Here is a 13566-nt window from a genome sequence, read left to right as displayed (position 1 = left end):
TCGGAGAAGCTCTTGTTATGAATATAATTCTTCCTCGAGATATATCAGCGATGGATGAAATCGCCACAACTGAACGATTTCAAATTTTGTGTTCTTCCCTCGAAAAAGTAAGTATATACCTTTGGCCTTACTCTTATCTCGGTTTGCCCATTATCTATAATGTATTCATCTACTATATCTTGATTTCAGGCTAAAGTTGCTGTTGTCGGTCAGTTTGAGCATGATATGACTACCTTTTGTCTTCTCAGAGAAGATAATGACAAATTAAAAAAAGAGAAGGAAACACTCCAACATTCTCTTGAAGAAGAAAAGAAAATACATGCTCTCACTTGCTCCCAACTCAATGTTGCTGAAACCGCTTGTCATGCTGCACATGCCGATATGAGGAAATTCGTTGACGAGAATACTGAGTTGATCACGAAACTGAAGAACTCTTATGCTGACATGGAGGTGAAACTCAAACAAGAAAAAACAAAAATATCTAATCTCGAGGCAGAACTTAATGCAGCTGAGGACAATATAAAATATTGTGTTTCAACTATGAAGAGTTTTAGATCATATCTTCCTACTTATGTTATTACTAAATATAACCTCGATTTTGATGATGAAAGTGATATGCCGTCGGAAACTTCTGCCCCTGATCTTGAGAAAGATGTAGTCGAGTATGCTAGGCCAGTCACTAAAGCTATCGAGACCAAAAAAAATAGTACTAAAGATAATGTGGCCATCCCACCTCTTGATCTTGGTTCATTTCGTCTTGATTCTCCTACCTTAGAGGGAATCGATATGCTTGCTGGTGTCGACCAAGCACTTGAAGCTAGATACAACGTTCTCAGTTCACCTAAAAATTTCACTCCAAGCTGAAAATTGCTCCCCTTTGTAACATTGATATAATGATTCGTCTTCTTTTCTTAAATTTGGTACAATATATGAAATAAATCCCTTTTGCTCCTTTTGTCTTATTCAATATTTACTCTATATCAGTTATTAGCCATTTATACTAAAACACCTATCTAAAAAGAAAATTCGATTTTCGATACCCCTCCACTTAAAAGCAGTATCAATTGGTACTTAGTAATATTTTGAAAAGAAAATTCAACTTTTGATACCAGTTCACTTAAAAGCAGTATCAATTGATACTTAGTAATATTTTGAAAAGAAAATTCGACTTTCGATACCACTTCACTTAAAAGCAGTATCAATTGGTACTTAGTAATATTTTGAAAAGAAAATTTGACTTTCGATACCACTCCACTTAAAAGCAGTATCAATTGGTACTTAATAATATTTTGAAAAAAAATTTGACTTTCGATACCACTCCACTTAAAAGCAGTATCAATTGGTACTTAGTAATATTTTGAAAAGAAAATTCGACTTTCGATACCACTCCACTTAAAAGTAGTATCGATTGATACTTTGTAATATTTTGAAAAGAAAATTCGACTTTCAATACCACTCCACTCAAAAGCAATATCGATTGATACTTATTAATATTTTGAAAAGAAAATTTGATTTTCGATACCACTCCACTTAAAAGCAGTATCAATTGATACTTAGTAATATTTTGAAAAGAAAATTTGACTTTTGATACCACTCCACTTAAAAGCAGTATCAATTTATACTTAGTAATATTTTGAAAAGAAAATTTGACTTTCGATACCACTCCACTCAAAATCAGTATCGATTGATACTTAGTAATATTTTGAAAAGAAAATTTGATTTTCGATACCACTCCCCTTAAAAGCAGTATCAATTGATACTTAGTAATATTTTGAAAAGAAAATTTGACTTTCGATACCACTCCACTTAAAAAACAGTATCAATTTATACTTAGTAATATTTTGAAAAGAAAATTCGACTTTTGATACCACTCCACTTAAAAGCAGTATCGATTGATAATTAGTAATATTTTGAAAAGAAAATTCGACTTTTGATACCACTCCACTTAAAAGTAGTATCGATTGATACTTATTAATATTCTTGACATGGTATCGAGATGATGATCTACAGATCACCAGGATTTTTTGTTTGAATTCCACTTTAGTAATGAACCTTGTAACATTTAATCAATGTAAACATTCATTTTTAATAATAAATAAACTCAACAAACTAGCTCTCAGCCCAACATGCATTTAAACTTTACCAACATTTAAACCTAAACTTTCCCGCACCCAAGAATTACTTTTTCATTAACTCTCCTTGTTTTCTTAATAACCCACATTAAATTACCTCGTTTTCTTGCAAATCCCCATTAAATTAATTACCTCATTTTTATAATTTTTACTACAATAAAAAGACCATCATGCATGATTCTGAAAACATCTTCTGTAAACATATTTATGAAAATACCTAATCCTACAAAGAGAATGTCTCTTATCTCAAATTTTTTTTTTATTCTTGCCCTTTTTATGGTTCTTCCCGACTGGCCTCATTGGTCTGACTGTCCTATCACCGATTACTCAGATAACTACGAAGAACAAGAAGAAGAAAATGAAGAAGAAGAAGAAGACAAAGAAAAAGAAGAAACAGAAGAAGAATATAAAGATGAATGGCTTCGCGATCCGTACTATTATGAAAATGGTGACGATGAGGATGATGGTGACGATGGTGATGATGAGGATGAAGATGACGATGATGAAGATGAAGATTAATGTTTTTCTTTATGTTATTTTAGTGTTTCCTTTAACGTGTAATAGCCTTGTTTGGCCTATGTTTTTCTTATTTTAATGAATTATTATCCGTCTACTATTATCCGCCTACTATTGCTTCACCATCAAGCTTTCATTACAATAAAAACAAAAAATGAAATTCGATATTATTCCCCTGATATATTTGGAATTGAAAAATATGAAAGAAAAGTATTCCTTATTATGACATACCTTAGGCGTCTGTCTCCTTTTATTTTGATTTGGTATCGAGCATACGATACCATATATGCAAAAAACTTTCATAACGATCTTGATCCCGATATCGATATCTTTGCCACTACCAGGATTTTTATCATGATCTTGTTCTGATATCGATCTTCCAGTCAATACCAGTATTTTTTTACCTGAACTCGACATTGCTGCAAAGAATTGGATTTTTTTTTATCTAAACTCGACATTGCTGCCAAGAATTGGATTTTTTGACTCGAACTTCGACATTGCTGCCAAGCTAGAATTGGATTTTTTTAACCGAACTCGCATTACTGCCAAGAACTGGATTTTTTTGACCTGGTATCGAGATGAGGATATACAGATCACCAGGGTTTAAGTTTAACCCGATATCGAGATGAGGATCTACAGATCACCAAGGTTTAGGTTTGACCTGGTATCGAGATGAGGATCTACAGATCACCAGGGTTTAGGTTTGACCTAGTATCAATATGAGGATCTACAAATCACCAGGGTTTTTGTTTGACCTGCTATCAATATATAATTCCAGAAATATGAGTATATGTGGTATTTGCATAGATATTGCTTTTGGAAATAACAATTTCTTTATTGAATGTTTAACTTTTGAGAAAAAAACACATGATGATACTCAGAATATTCTTTATTGATAAAATGCTTTTAAATTGCTTACATTTTGAGGCTTTGGTAATATTACACCTTCAGCCATTTTTAAGTAGTAAGCTCCATTGACTCCAACTTTATGAATGATGTAAGGCCCATCCCAGCTTGTTGCTAGTTTGCCAGTCCCTTTCTCTTTAGTTGCTTGAGTAACCACTTTCAAGACCAAATCACTTTCTTGAAAATATCTTTCTCTCACTTTCTTGTTGAAAGCTTTTCTGAGCTGCCGATGGTATGTGTCGAGCCTTAATCTCGCTTGGTCTCTTGTTGCCTCGAGACTGATGACTTTTGCTGTCATTACTTCATTATTTCGGCCAATCGTTAAGACTTTGGTTATGGTTGTCGATACCACCATTTCTGATGGGGTGACTGCTTCCATTCCGTAAGCCAATGTAAAAGGAGATTCACACATGGCAGTTCCAGGTGTCGTTCTATAAGCCCATAGAACGCTATTTAACTCATCCACCTAGAGACCCTTCTTGTTTTCTAGCTTTTTCTTGATATTATCCATGATGGTTTTATTTGTTACTTCTGCTTGCCCGTTACCCTGAGCATAATACGGCGCAGATGTGAAGTGCTTCACCTTGTATGATTCCAATAAAAAATTTCCTTTTCTCCCTCGAACTGTGGCCCGTTATCCGATATAATGGCATATGGCAACCCATATCGACATATTACTCTTTTGAAAAGAAAATTTATCACATCTTGCTCCTTTATGTGTTGTAAGGCTATGGCGTCTACCCATTTGGTGAAATAGTCTGTGACTGCTAGCATGAATCGCCTTTTCCCTCTTCCAGGTGCTAGAGGTCCGACAATGTCCATTCCCCATAGCACAAAAGGCTAAGGGTTCGATACACAGTGCAACTCCTCAGCTGGAACATGTAAGACTTTCCATGTATTTGGCATTGCATACATTTTTTAGCATAACGAAGACAATCCCTTCGCATTTGAGGAAAAAAGTATCCTTGCCTCTTGATTTTATTTTCCAATGACCTTCCAGCTGAATGGTTCCCACACTCTTCTTAGTGTAATTCTGCAATGATTATATGTGCTTCTTTAGGTGATATACATTTGAGATGTGGACCTCCAGGATTCTTTCGATATATCTCATTATCAATCAATATATATCTTTGTGCTCCAGATTTGATTATTCTAGCCTCATTTTTGTCTTCAGGCACTTTTGCCTCGGATAAGTATGATAGATATGCTTCCATCCATGACGCCCCCAGTGTATCGATTTCCATAACCTCTGGTTTGTCGACATCGATGCTTGGCCCTTCCTGGACACCGATGTGCAAAAGTGCGACCCTAGGTATTTTCTAGCATTGCTGCTACATAAGCTAGGGCGTCTGCATGCCTGTTTTCATTTCTATTGAGGTGCTGAAGCCTTATTTTTCCAAAGTCCTTCAACTTAGTTTTTATAAAACTCAAGTAATCCACCATGTTATCACATCTTGTCAAATATCCTCCATAAATCTAACTAACCACGAGCATCGAGTCACTGAAAATTGATAATTCTTTCACCTTAAGCGATTTAGCCATCTCCAGTCCGGCGATTAAAGCTTCATACTCAGCCTCGTTGTTTGATGCATGGAAGCCTAATGTCAGTGCTGTTCCGAGCCTTTGATTTTTGGGTATAACCAATACAATCCCGATACCACATCCCTTACTCCCAGATGATCCATCTACAAATAATTTCCTACCATTTGTTCCAGCCCATGGATCATCTGAATCTATAATATCCTCAGGCTCTTGCAGCATTGATAACTCCTCCTCTTCTATGCCCCAACTAGCATCCTCACACGAAAAATCAGCCAAGAAATCAGACAGTACCAAACTTTTCTTCGATACTCGACACCAAATTCGTTTATTAGTACTGACCATTTCGACATTCTTCCTGATTTGGTAGTTTTTGCTAGAGTTTACTTTAATGGGAGATTCATCATCACAATCACAGAATGTGATTGGAAATACGGCTTCAGCCTCTGAGATGAGAATAAAAGTGCCAAAGCATATTTCTCCAGTGTTAAATACCGTGTTTCTGCGTCGAGCATTGTTTTACTTTGAAAATACACGGGTTTTTCAACACCATTTTCAACTTTTACCAACACTGAACTTATAGCAAATTCTGATACAGCCAAATAGAGAAGCAAACTTTCTCCCTCATCTGGCTTAGTAAGCGTCCGCATTTCTTGTAGATATTTTTTTAATTCAGAAAATGCTTCTTCACATTCTTCATTCCAACAAAATGTAATATTCTTTTTAAGCAACTTAAAAAGTGGCTTACATCGATCTGAAGTTCTGGAGATGAATCTGTTGAGTGCAACTATTCTTCTAGTTAGTCATTGTATCTGCTTTCAAGTCATTGGTGATGGCAATTGCTGAAGCGCTTGTATCTAATCAAGATTTGCATTGATGCCTCGCTTTGTAACAATATATCCCAAAAATTTGCCATGGCTGACTTCGAAAGTACATTTGTCTAGGTTAAGCGTCATATTAAACTCTCGTAATATTTGGAATACAGTGTCGAGGTCCTTCACATGTTCTTCAGCTTTTATAGACTTTATGACCATATCGTCAATATAAACCTCGACAATTTGCTTGATGAGCTTTTAAACATCTTTTCCAATAACCTTTGATAAGTCGCTCCATCATTTTTCAATCCAAATGGTATTCTGATGAAATAGTGTATGCCTCCATTAACGACAAATGCCATTTTTAATTGGTCTATAATAGAAATTAGAATCTCAAAATACCAATTGCAGAAACTGATTAATTTGAAACCAGCTGTTCGATCAACCAGCTCATCTATCCTTGACATCGGATAATGATCTTTAGGACACTTCTTATTTACATCAGTAAAATCGACACAAATTCGTACTCTAACATCTTTCTTGGGTATAAGTACTATGTTTGCCACCCATTCAGAATGCTCCACTTCTTTGATTATGCCATTATTTAACATCTTCTGTATCTCGACTTGCACCACTTCCTCGTACATCGGTCTAACCTTTTGATGCTTTTGATGGACTGGACTTGCATTTTCTTCCATATTAAGCTTGTGCGAACAGATAGCTGGATCGATACCGGTTAGGTCCGACATTGACCATGTAAAAACATCATGATTGTCTTTCAAAAAGACCATCAACTCATTTATGAATTTAGCTTGCATTTATGTACCAATGAACGTATGATGTTTACTTTCTCCTGTACCAATATCAATTTTCTCCACCGCCTCTATTATTTTTCTTTCCCAAGGGGTTTCTTCCATTTGCTTAAGCTCTTGGGTGAACTTTACCTGCTCATGTATCTGCATATCGGTGTCGACAGGTAAAGCTTGATGTAACTACTAACTAGAGCTTTCCAAGATGCCCCGAGTGTATTGCCTTTTCCCCTTCATCATTCCCTTCACCGTGATGAAATTACACTTTTGACTCCGACTGATCCCCCCTAATTTCATGCAAGCCATACTCTATAGGAAATCTGAGCACCTTGTAGAATGTACTTGGAACAAATCGCATACCGTGTATCCACTTTCGGCCAAGTAGTGCATTGTCGTCGGAGTGATGCTTTATGAACATGAACTTCGTCATTACTGTCTGAGGACCCACTTGAACTGGCAATTTTATTCTCCCTGCTGGCTTGGTCAAGCTTCCATTAAAACCAAACAAACTGAATTTTGTATGCTTTAGATGAGTCTCATTGAGACCCATGCCTATGAATGCTTTCCAAAATAAAATATTAACAGAACTACCACAATCTACCAGTACCTTTTGAAAATCATACCCAGAAATACGCAAAGTGGTTAATAGTACATTATCTTGTGGTAACATCACCTTAGACAGGTTATCTGGTACGAATATAATTGCTCCTGGGATGCTTGCTGGTACCAAACTCTGACTTACTGGAACAGGATCGACATTGACCTTGAGCACTTCTTTTACTGTTGAAATCTTTCTTATCTTATCTCTCATGATTTTCTTCTGAGGTATTTTCCCTTTGTAAATCGTATTTATTCCTCCAAGGGGTTTATCGCGTATTGTTGCTGCTTCTGTGGGTTTTCCATCAGCTCTAAACTCTCACAATTTCCCATCCTTCATCAACCTATCAATCTCCTTTAATAGCTGCAAGCGTCTATTAGTCTCATGGTTTTCAATCTTGTGGAATTGACAGAACCTGCCCTTCACCTCCCTGAGAGGGTATTTTGGCCAAGTCACAAAATCTTGTTTTGCTATCCTCCTCAGTATATCTTCTGTTGTAGTATTGATGACGATGAAGTTATTAGGCTCTAACTCTTCTTTCAATGTTATCTCATATATCCTTCTTTGTTGTGGCTGATTATCTTGGTTTGTATACTGCTCCTGAGGTCTTTTGTTATCTGACCTCGAGGAGTCTCGATTCTCATGTCGATCACCACTATCTTTATCTCTCTTCCCTGTGTCGGAGACTTGCAATACTGCTTGCACAGTGGCTGCTCTCAACCCCTCTTCTACTCTGGTATCTCTGTCCGCCTTATCATACAATTATTGTAAACTTTTAACTTCCTTCATCAAAAGGTATTTATGCATAAAAGATCCAGGTATCACACCTATTTGGAAAGCCATGACTGCAGTCATCTTAGACTCATCTAGCCTTTCCACTGATTGAGTTTCAACCTTGAGCCTGGCCAAGAAATCCTTCAATGATTCATTCTTTCCTTGTTTCAACTGAAATAAGACCGACACCTGTTTTGGCTTCACCTTTTGGTGACCGTAGTTGGTGAGGAATCTTTCTTCAATCTCACGAAAATATTGAATGATTCCCTCAGGAATTGTACATAACCATTTCAGTGCTTTGTCTTTAAGGCTCGAGGAAAACGATTGACATAGTACAGAATCCCAATACTCGGTACCTTGATATATCGAGAACTGGTGTCGATAGCTAAACAGATGGTCCATGGGATCAGAAGTCCTGTCATACTGACTGAACTTTGGATTCTTGAACTTTAGAGGTAATGGCACCCTCTCTATATCCTTTTTCAATGGGTTTTGACTCACATCATCTGCTAGCTTCCATATTAAGGCCGATACCTTTTCCAACAATTGGTCCCCAAAGTGCCTCTGCATCATCTCCTGCACCATTTCCTTCATGACTGGCATTTTTACCTCTTCCTCTTGTATTATCTTTGTCATCGGTTTTGCTACCGATTGCACCTCTTCATGGTGGCTTTTCCTCATTTCCTCAACATGACTCTTCTTTATCATTGGAGTGCCTGAACTCGATGCCTCTCTATCTTTCTCATACATTGCGTCTTCTGCACGCTTCTCATTCTCTTCTCTTATAACTTTATTTTCAGCCATTAAAATTTTGTTTTGCTTTTCCAGATCCTCCAACCTTCTCAACAAAGCTTTCAAAGACACCTGTTCTTCATGTATCTCCTCTACTTCTTCCATCACTCTACTTGATGATCGTATTGCTCTCTCATTCTTAGACACAATGTGAGAAGTACTTCCTTCATTCACCATCATTGGTTTACTTGATGTAGTACGCTTTGGAGGCATCTTGATTAACTTTTTCAACATTTCACTGATATTACCGAAGTTTCTTAAACACAAACAATTACTCTTTATCTCAAAACTTTTAACAAAAGGACTCGATCATCAAAGAAAGAAGAAAAGAAATAACAATCTGATCTTGTCTTTGAATCACAGACGGCGCCAATGTAGTGCTCTGGAAATCTATCTAGGATCAATTGTCACACCCCAAATTTCGACAGAATTCGGAAAAATATTATTTGTTCCCGACTCTTCGATCTTCGTGGTGTGACACACTCTCAAACTCCCAAAAACCCATAAACAGTTTAAAAATGCGGATAATTTAAAAACCAATAAAATTTTTAACTTAAACAAAAGTCCTCTTCATTACAAAAATTAACAAATGAAAATGCAAAAACCTTATCTCAACTGAAAATCTACATCACCTCAAAGGAAAACAAAGCCTATCTTGAAATGCAACGCTAACGCTAACGCAAACCACAAGCAGCAACCAATCTTCTTCAACACTAAACCTGTCAAGACTTATTAACTATGTTCATTTAATGAACACACCCGATAAGCAAACATGCAAATCGGGTCACCATTATAAAAATGCTGGTGTGAGTAGCCCTAAAATACAACATATTCTTATACAAATATATACGCAATCCATAAGGCAGTTAGTTCCTCCACCGAGGAGCCTTAACTTTCAACGACTAAAACAACATCCTTAAGTACAATAATTTAGGCAGGTAGTTCCTCCACTGAGGCGCCTTAACTTCCCACTAACCACACCACAAACTATACGCATAATAAATAAGGCATCTAGTTCCTCCATCGAGACGCCTTAGGTTCTAACTAAACAAATAACCAACATATTACCATAATTATATTATTTAAGGCTTTCTTTGTGTGTCCCTAAAATCACGTCGTATCTATGTTTTACCTAGTTTCCCTGTCTACCACAATCGCTTCCCAATGCCGAACATGTACATCCACATGCCTCCCCTTACATAATGAACCACTCCGTGCGTAACTACCCTGAGCGGGATGCCGCACACTAGGTAACCCTCACACGAAAGCCATTATGCAAGTATCGCCACTATTCGCATAAAATATCGCTGCGTCTCGTTCTATTTTCGCGAACGGAATAATCAAGCCACTATTCGGTTCGCCCGGAAAGGGCCATTCAGATTCACCGAAACGCCGGAAAGGGCCAATCACATTATTACGGCTCGAAGGCCATTCAGATTCACTGAAACGCCCGGAAGGGCCAATCACATTACTTACCGAAGGCCATTCAAATTCATCGAAACGCGGAAAGGCCAATCACATTACTTACGCCCGAAGGCCATTCAGATTCACTGAAACGCCAGAAGGGCCAAATCACATGAGTTGTGGTAGCTAGGTTCTAGGATTTTCGTTACGTAATTTATTCAAGTGTCATCCATCTATGACTCCTAAACATTCCACTATATCACGTGCAGGTCAAATACCTTATTGCACTAAGCCACAATATTTAGAAATATCTTAATTATATCTCATAACCACTTTCATTCTTTCACGTGCCAATATATTATTGCACTAAGCCACAATCCCGTGGGAAAATATCCACACATACTATACTACCTCATAGATAAAATAATAGAGTGTCTATACATTTATTTCTCCAAAACTATTGCCTTTAATATATATATCCCAACATATTATATAATGTCATAATATCAACGTCAAATCTTAATTAGATAATGACAACCAAATCTATACAAGCTTCCACAGCATTTTAGCATTTGATTTGTCCATACAATTTACAACATAAAATGCAGCACAATTAAACAGTCCATAGTCCACAATCAAAGCCCAATATATATATGCTTTACACACTACTCACGTCAAATCTTAATTAGATAATGACAAACAACGTTATATAATTTTCAACAATATTTTATTACTATATTTGTCCATATTCTTAAATATGAGAAAAACTGGAAAAAGTCAACATTCCACAGTCAACGGTCAAAGTCAAAGTCAACACATCATTGTCAAAGTCAACACATCATTATCAAAGTCAAACTTTCATGGTCAAAGTCAACACATCATGGTCGAAGTCAAACTGTCATTGTCAAAGTCAACACATCATGGTCGAAGTCAAACTGTCATTGTCAAAGTCAAAGTCAAACTGCCGTTCCCATGTTCAACAGGTGCGTGGTCATAGCCATGGTTCATGGCTAAGGTCAAGGTGCATGGCTCATGGGCTCATGACTAAGGTAATGGTTCGGACCCAACTGGCCAAGCCCAAACCTTAGAACCCAAAAGTCTAAATGTTGAAAGACCCAATTGGATTTCTATTAAGTCTTATGGACTGGCCCCGAACAATATTAGAAACTGGCCCAAAACTTTAAACTGAATTGGTCCACAAATTAAAGCAAAATCGGGCCCAATCAAAAAAATGAAACTAGCCCATAGAGCTTAATCTAGAAATGGCCCAACAACTTAAAACAAAAACCGGGCCCAACAACTTAAACATTTCGGCCCCAAGGCCCAACAGCTAACATGAGTAGAGAAACTAGAATGCGTCCGGGAGCACCGGATCGCATTCCCTTTCTTCTCCCTCCAACAGATCCAGCACCACACCAGCCACCAAAGTCGGCCACCACTCTTCCACACACCACCCATTTTTAACCAAGCGGTTTCACTCCTAACCACAAACCCTACAACTTTAATAAAACCAAAAACTCTAATCATTTGATCCCCCATCTTCCTCAACATTAGATCTAATTTTCGCCGCCATTAATGGCTTCTCCAAGCTCCCAACCACACCCCCGACAGCACTCAACCAAACATCAATACCCAAACCTCAACCCCTTTCTACCCCAACCTTCAATAAACACAAAAGACAACAATCACAGTCACATACTTTTACTGGTGATTCTTCTTAATGCCGCCATTAACAGCTTGTTTCCAAGCTTTTCCCAAGCTTTAATAGCACCCCTTAACAGCCCTCACACCCTACACTAGCTACCCCCTCACCAACAACCCATTCAAGCCGACAAATCTAACAACAATCAAAATGACAGTCGACGCCATTAGGGCCGGATGCAACGCTTCGACAGCCCCATCCAACAGCATTTCCATCATACCTCAACAACCAACCATACCCCATACCCCAACAAGTAAAGAAAGTTCAAACAAGCCAATAGGATTTCGTTCAACTGTTTGGGCGACGCCATTAGCGCCCATAAAGCTTGGACAGTCAAATGTGGATTTCCTAGCCTCAATAGAGTTTCGACAGTTTACCCAATTTTAACAAAGTTTCGACAGTTTAACCAATTTTAACAACGATAATTTTAACCAGTGTTTAACAACAATAGGACAAACAATAATGACCGAAGAATGAACGAAAACTTTGAACAGTAAAAAATTATACGTGAAATAGAAAACTAATCTACTCACAATAATGAACGGTACTTTGATTTAAATTCCTCCGAGTCCGAAGTCGTGCCCCCCCTCCAAAGAAACGAAGTTTCTAGCTCTGCCTCCATTTTTTATTATTTTTTTATTCTCCAAGAACCCTATTCTCTAGAACAATGTGATTATATACTTGGGTTTGAAACCCAAGCCCAAAACAGACTCGGGCCCAAAAACCAGGCCCGCGTATCCCAAATCCAATTCAGCCGATTTTTAAATAAATAATTAAATTAATTAATAAATCAATAAATAAATACGTATTTTAAATACGGGCGTTACATCAATGATCATAAAAGTAAAGAACTAAAGAAGATTTGATATTGAAATGATAACGAAGTAAGCTTTTGTATTAACCAACAATGGTTGTTACAAGGTTTCTCCTTTTCTCTTTACTTCACTCTGGTTTTACAGTTTTTGTGGAATGAATCCAATTGATCTCTATCTTCCTCCATCTAGCACTACACCATTTGGGTGATTTTGCAACATTTGGGATTTGATATTTGTAACACATATTGATCCATTAGGTAATTTGTCACACTTTTTATCTGTTAGCAATGTTTCTAACCGTTAGTAAGTATCTATCCAAATACTTGAATTATTTTGTAACATTTATTGGATATTTAGTAACGCTTACTGATGTGTGACAAAGTTAAAAATCAAAATAAAAATCACACTGGAATAAAAAACGAAACATATGCCCTCAAAAAGAAAAATAGAAACGAGTTGTTGCGCTGCCGTCGCTACTGCTGCTAGGGTTTTGAATTTGGTTAGTCGTCCTCTCTCCCTCCTTTTTTTCTTTCTCTTCTCATGTGTTACAAGTTTCCTGCTGGAGATTGTGAGATTTGATTGAATTAGGCTTGAATGCTGATAGAATATTGTCTATTCAAATCTAGATCGATGGAAATCGCAAAGCTTTGAATAGATCCATAAGATTTTTTATTCTCAAAAGAGTTCAATTTGCTTAAGGTAACAACTTTATATACCGATTTATTAAAATTGGGTTTTTAGCTTATGGGGTTGGTTACACTTCG

At 37.1% G+C, this 13566-nt stretch overlaps 1 protein-coding gene across 1 annotated transcript; it reads right to left on the bottom strand.

Annotated features, from left to right (window-relative positions):
- Window positions 1-6976: 6976 nt before the first annotated feature.
- On the bottom strand, window positions 6977-7528 carry LOC147496887 (uncharacterized). The gene has a single exon (XM_086562691.1). It carries the CDS (start codon window positions 7526-7528, stop codon window positions 6977-6979), a length of 552 nt encoding a protein of 183 aa, XP_086418817.1.
- Window positions 7529-13566: the final 6038 nt, after the last annotated feature.

The sequence above is a fragment of the Coptis chinensis genome, chromosome 5 (genome assembly GCF_015680905.1).
Source record: "Coptis chinensis isolate HL-2020 chromosome 5, ASM1568090v1, whole genome shotgun sequence".
Taxonomy (NCBI): Eukaryota; Viridiplantae; Streptophyta; class Magnoliopsida; order Ranunculales; family Ranunculaceae; genus Coptis; species Coptis chinensis.
Note: the sequence above shows the minus strand (reverse complement) of the source record. Positions and strands in the feature narration are given on the sequence as shown.

What these genes read in the sequence shown, in the direction of transcription:
- LOC147496887 (XM_086562691.1), bottom strand. Translation starts at nt 7,528, where the DNA reads ATGAGAGATAAGATAAGAAAGATTTCAACAGTAAAAGAAGTGCTCAAG.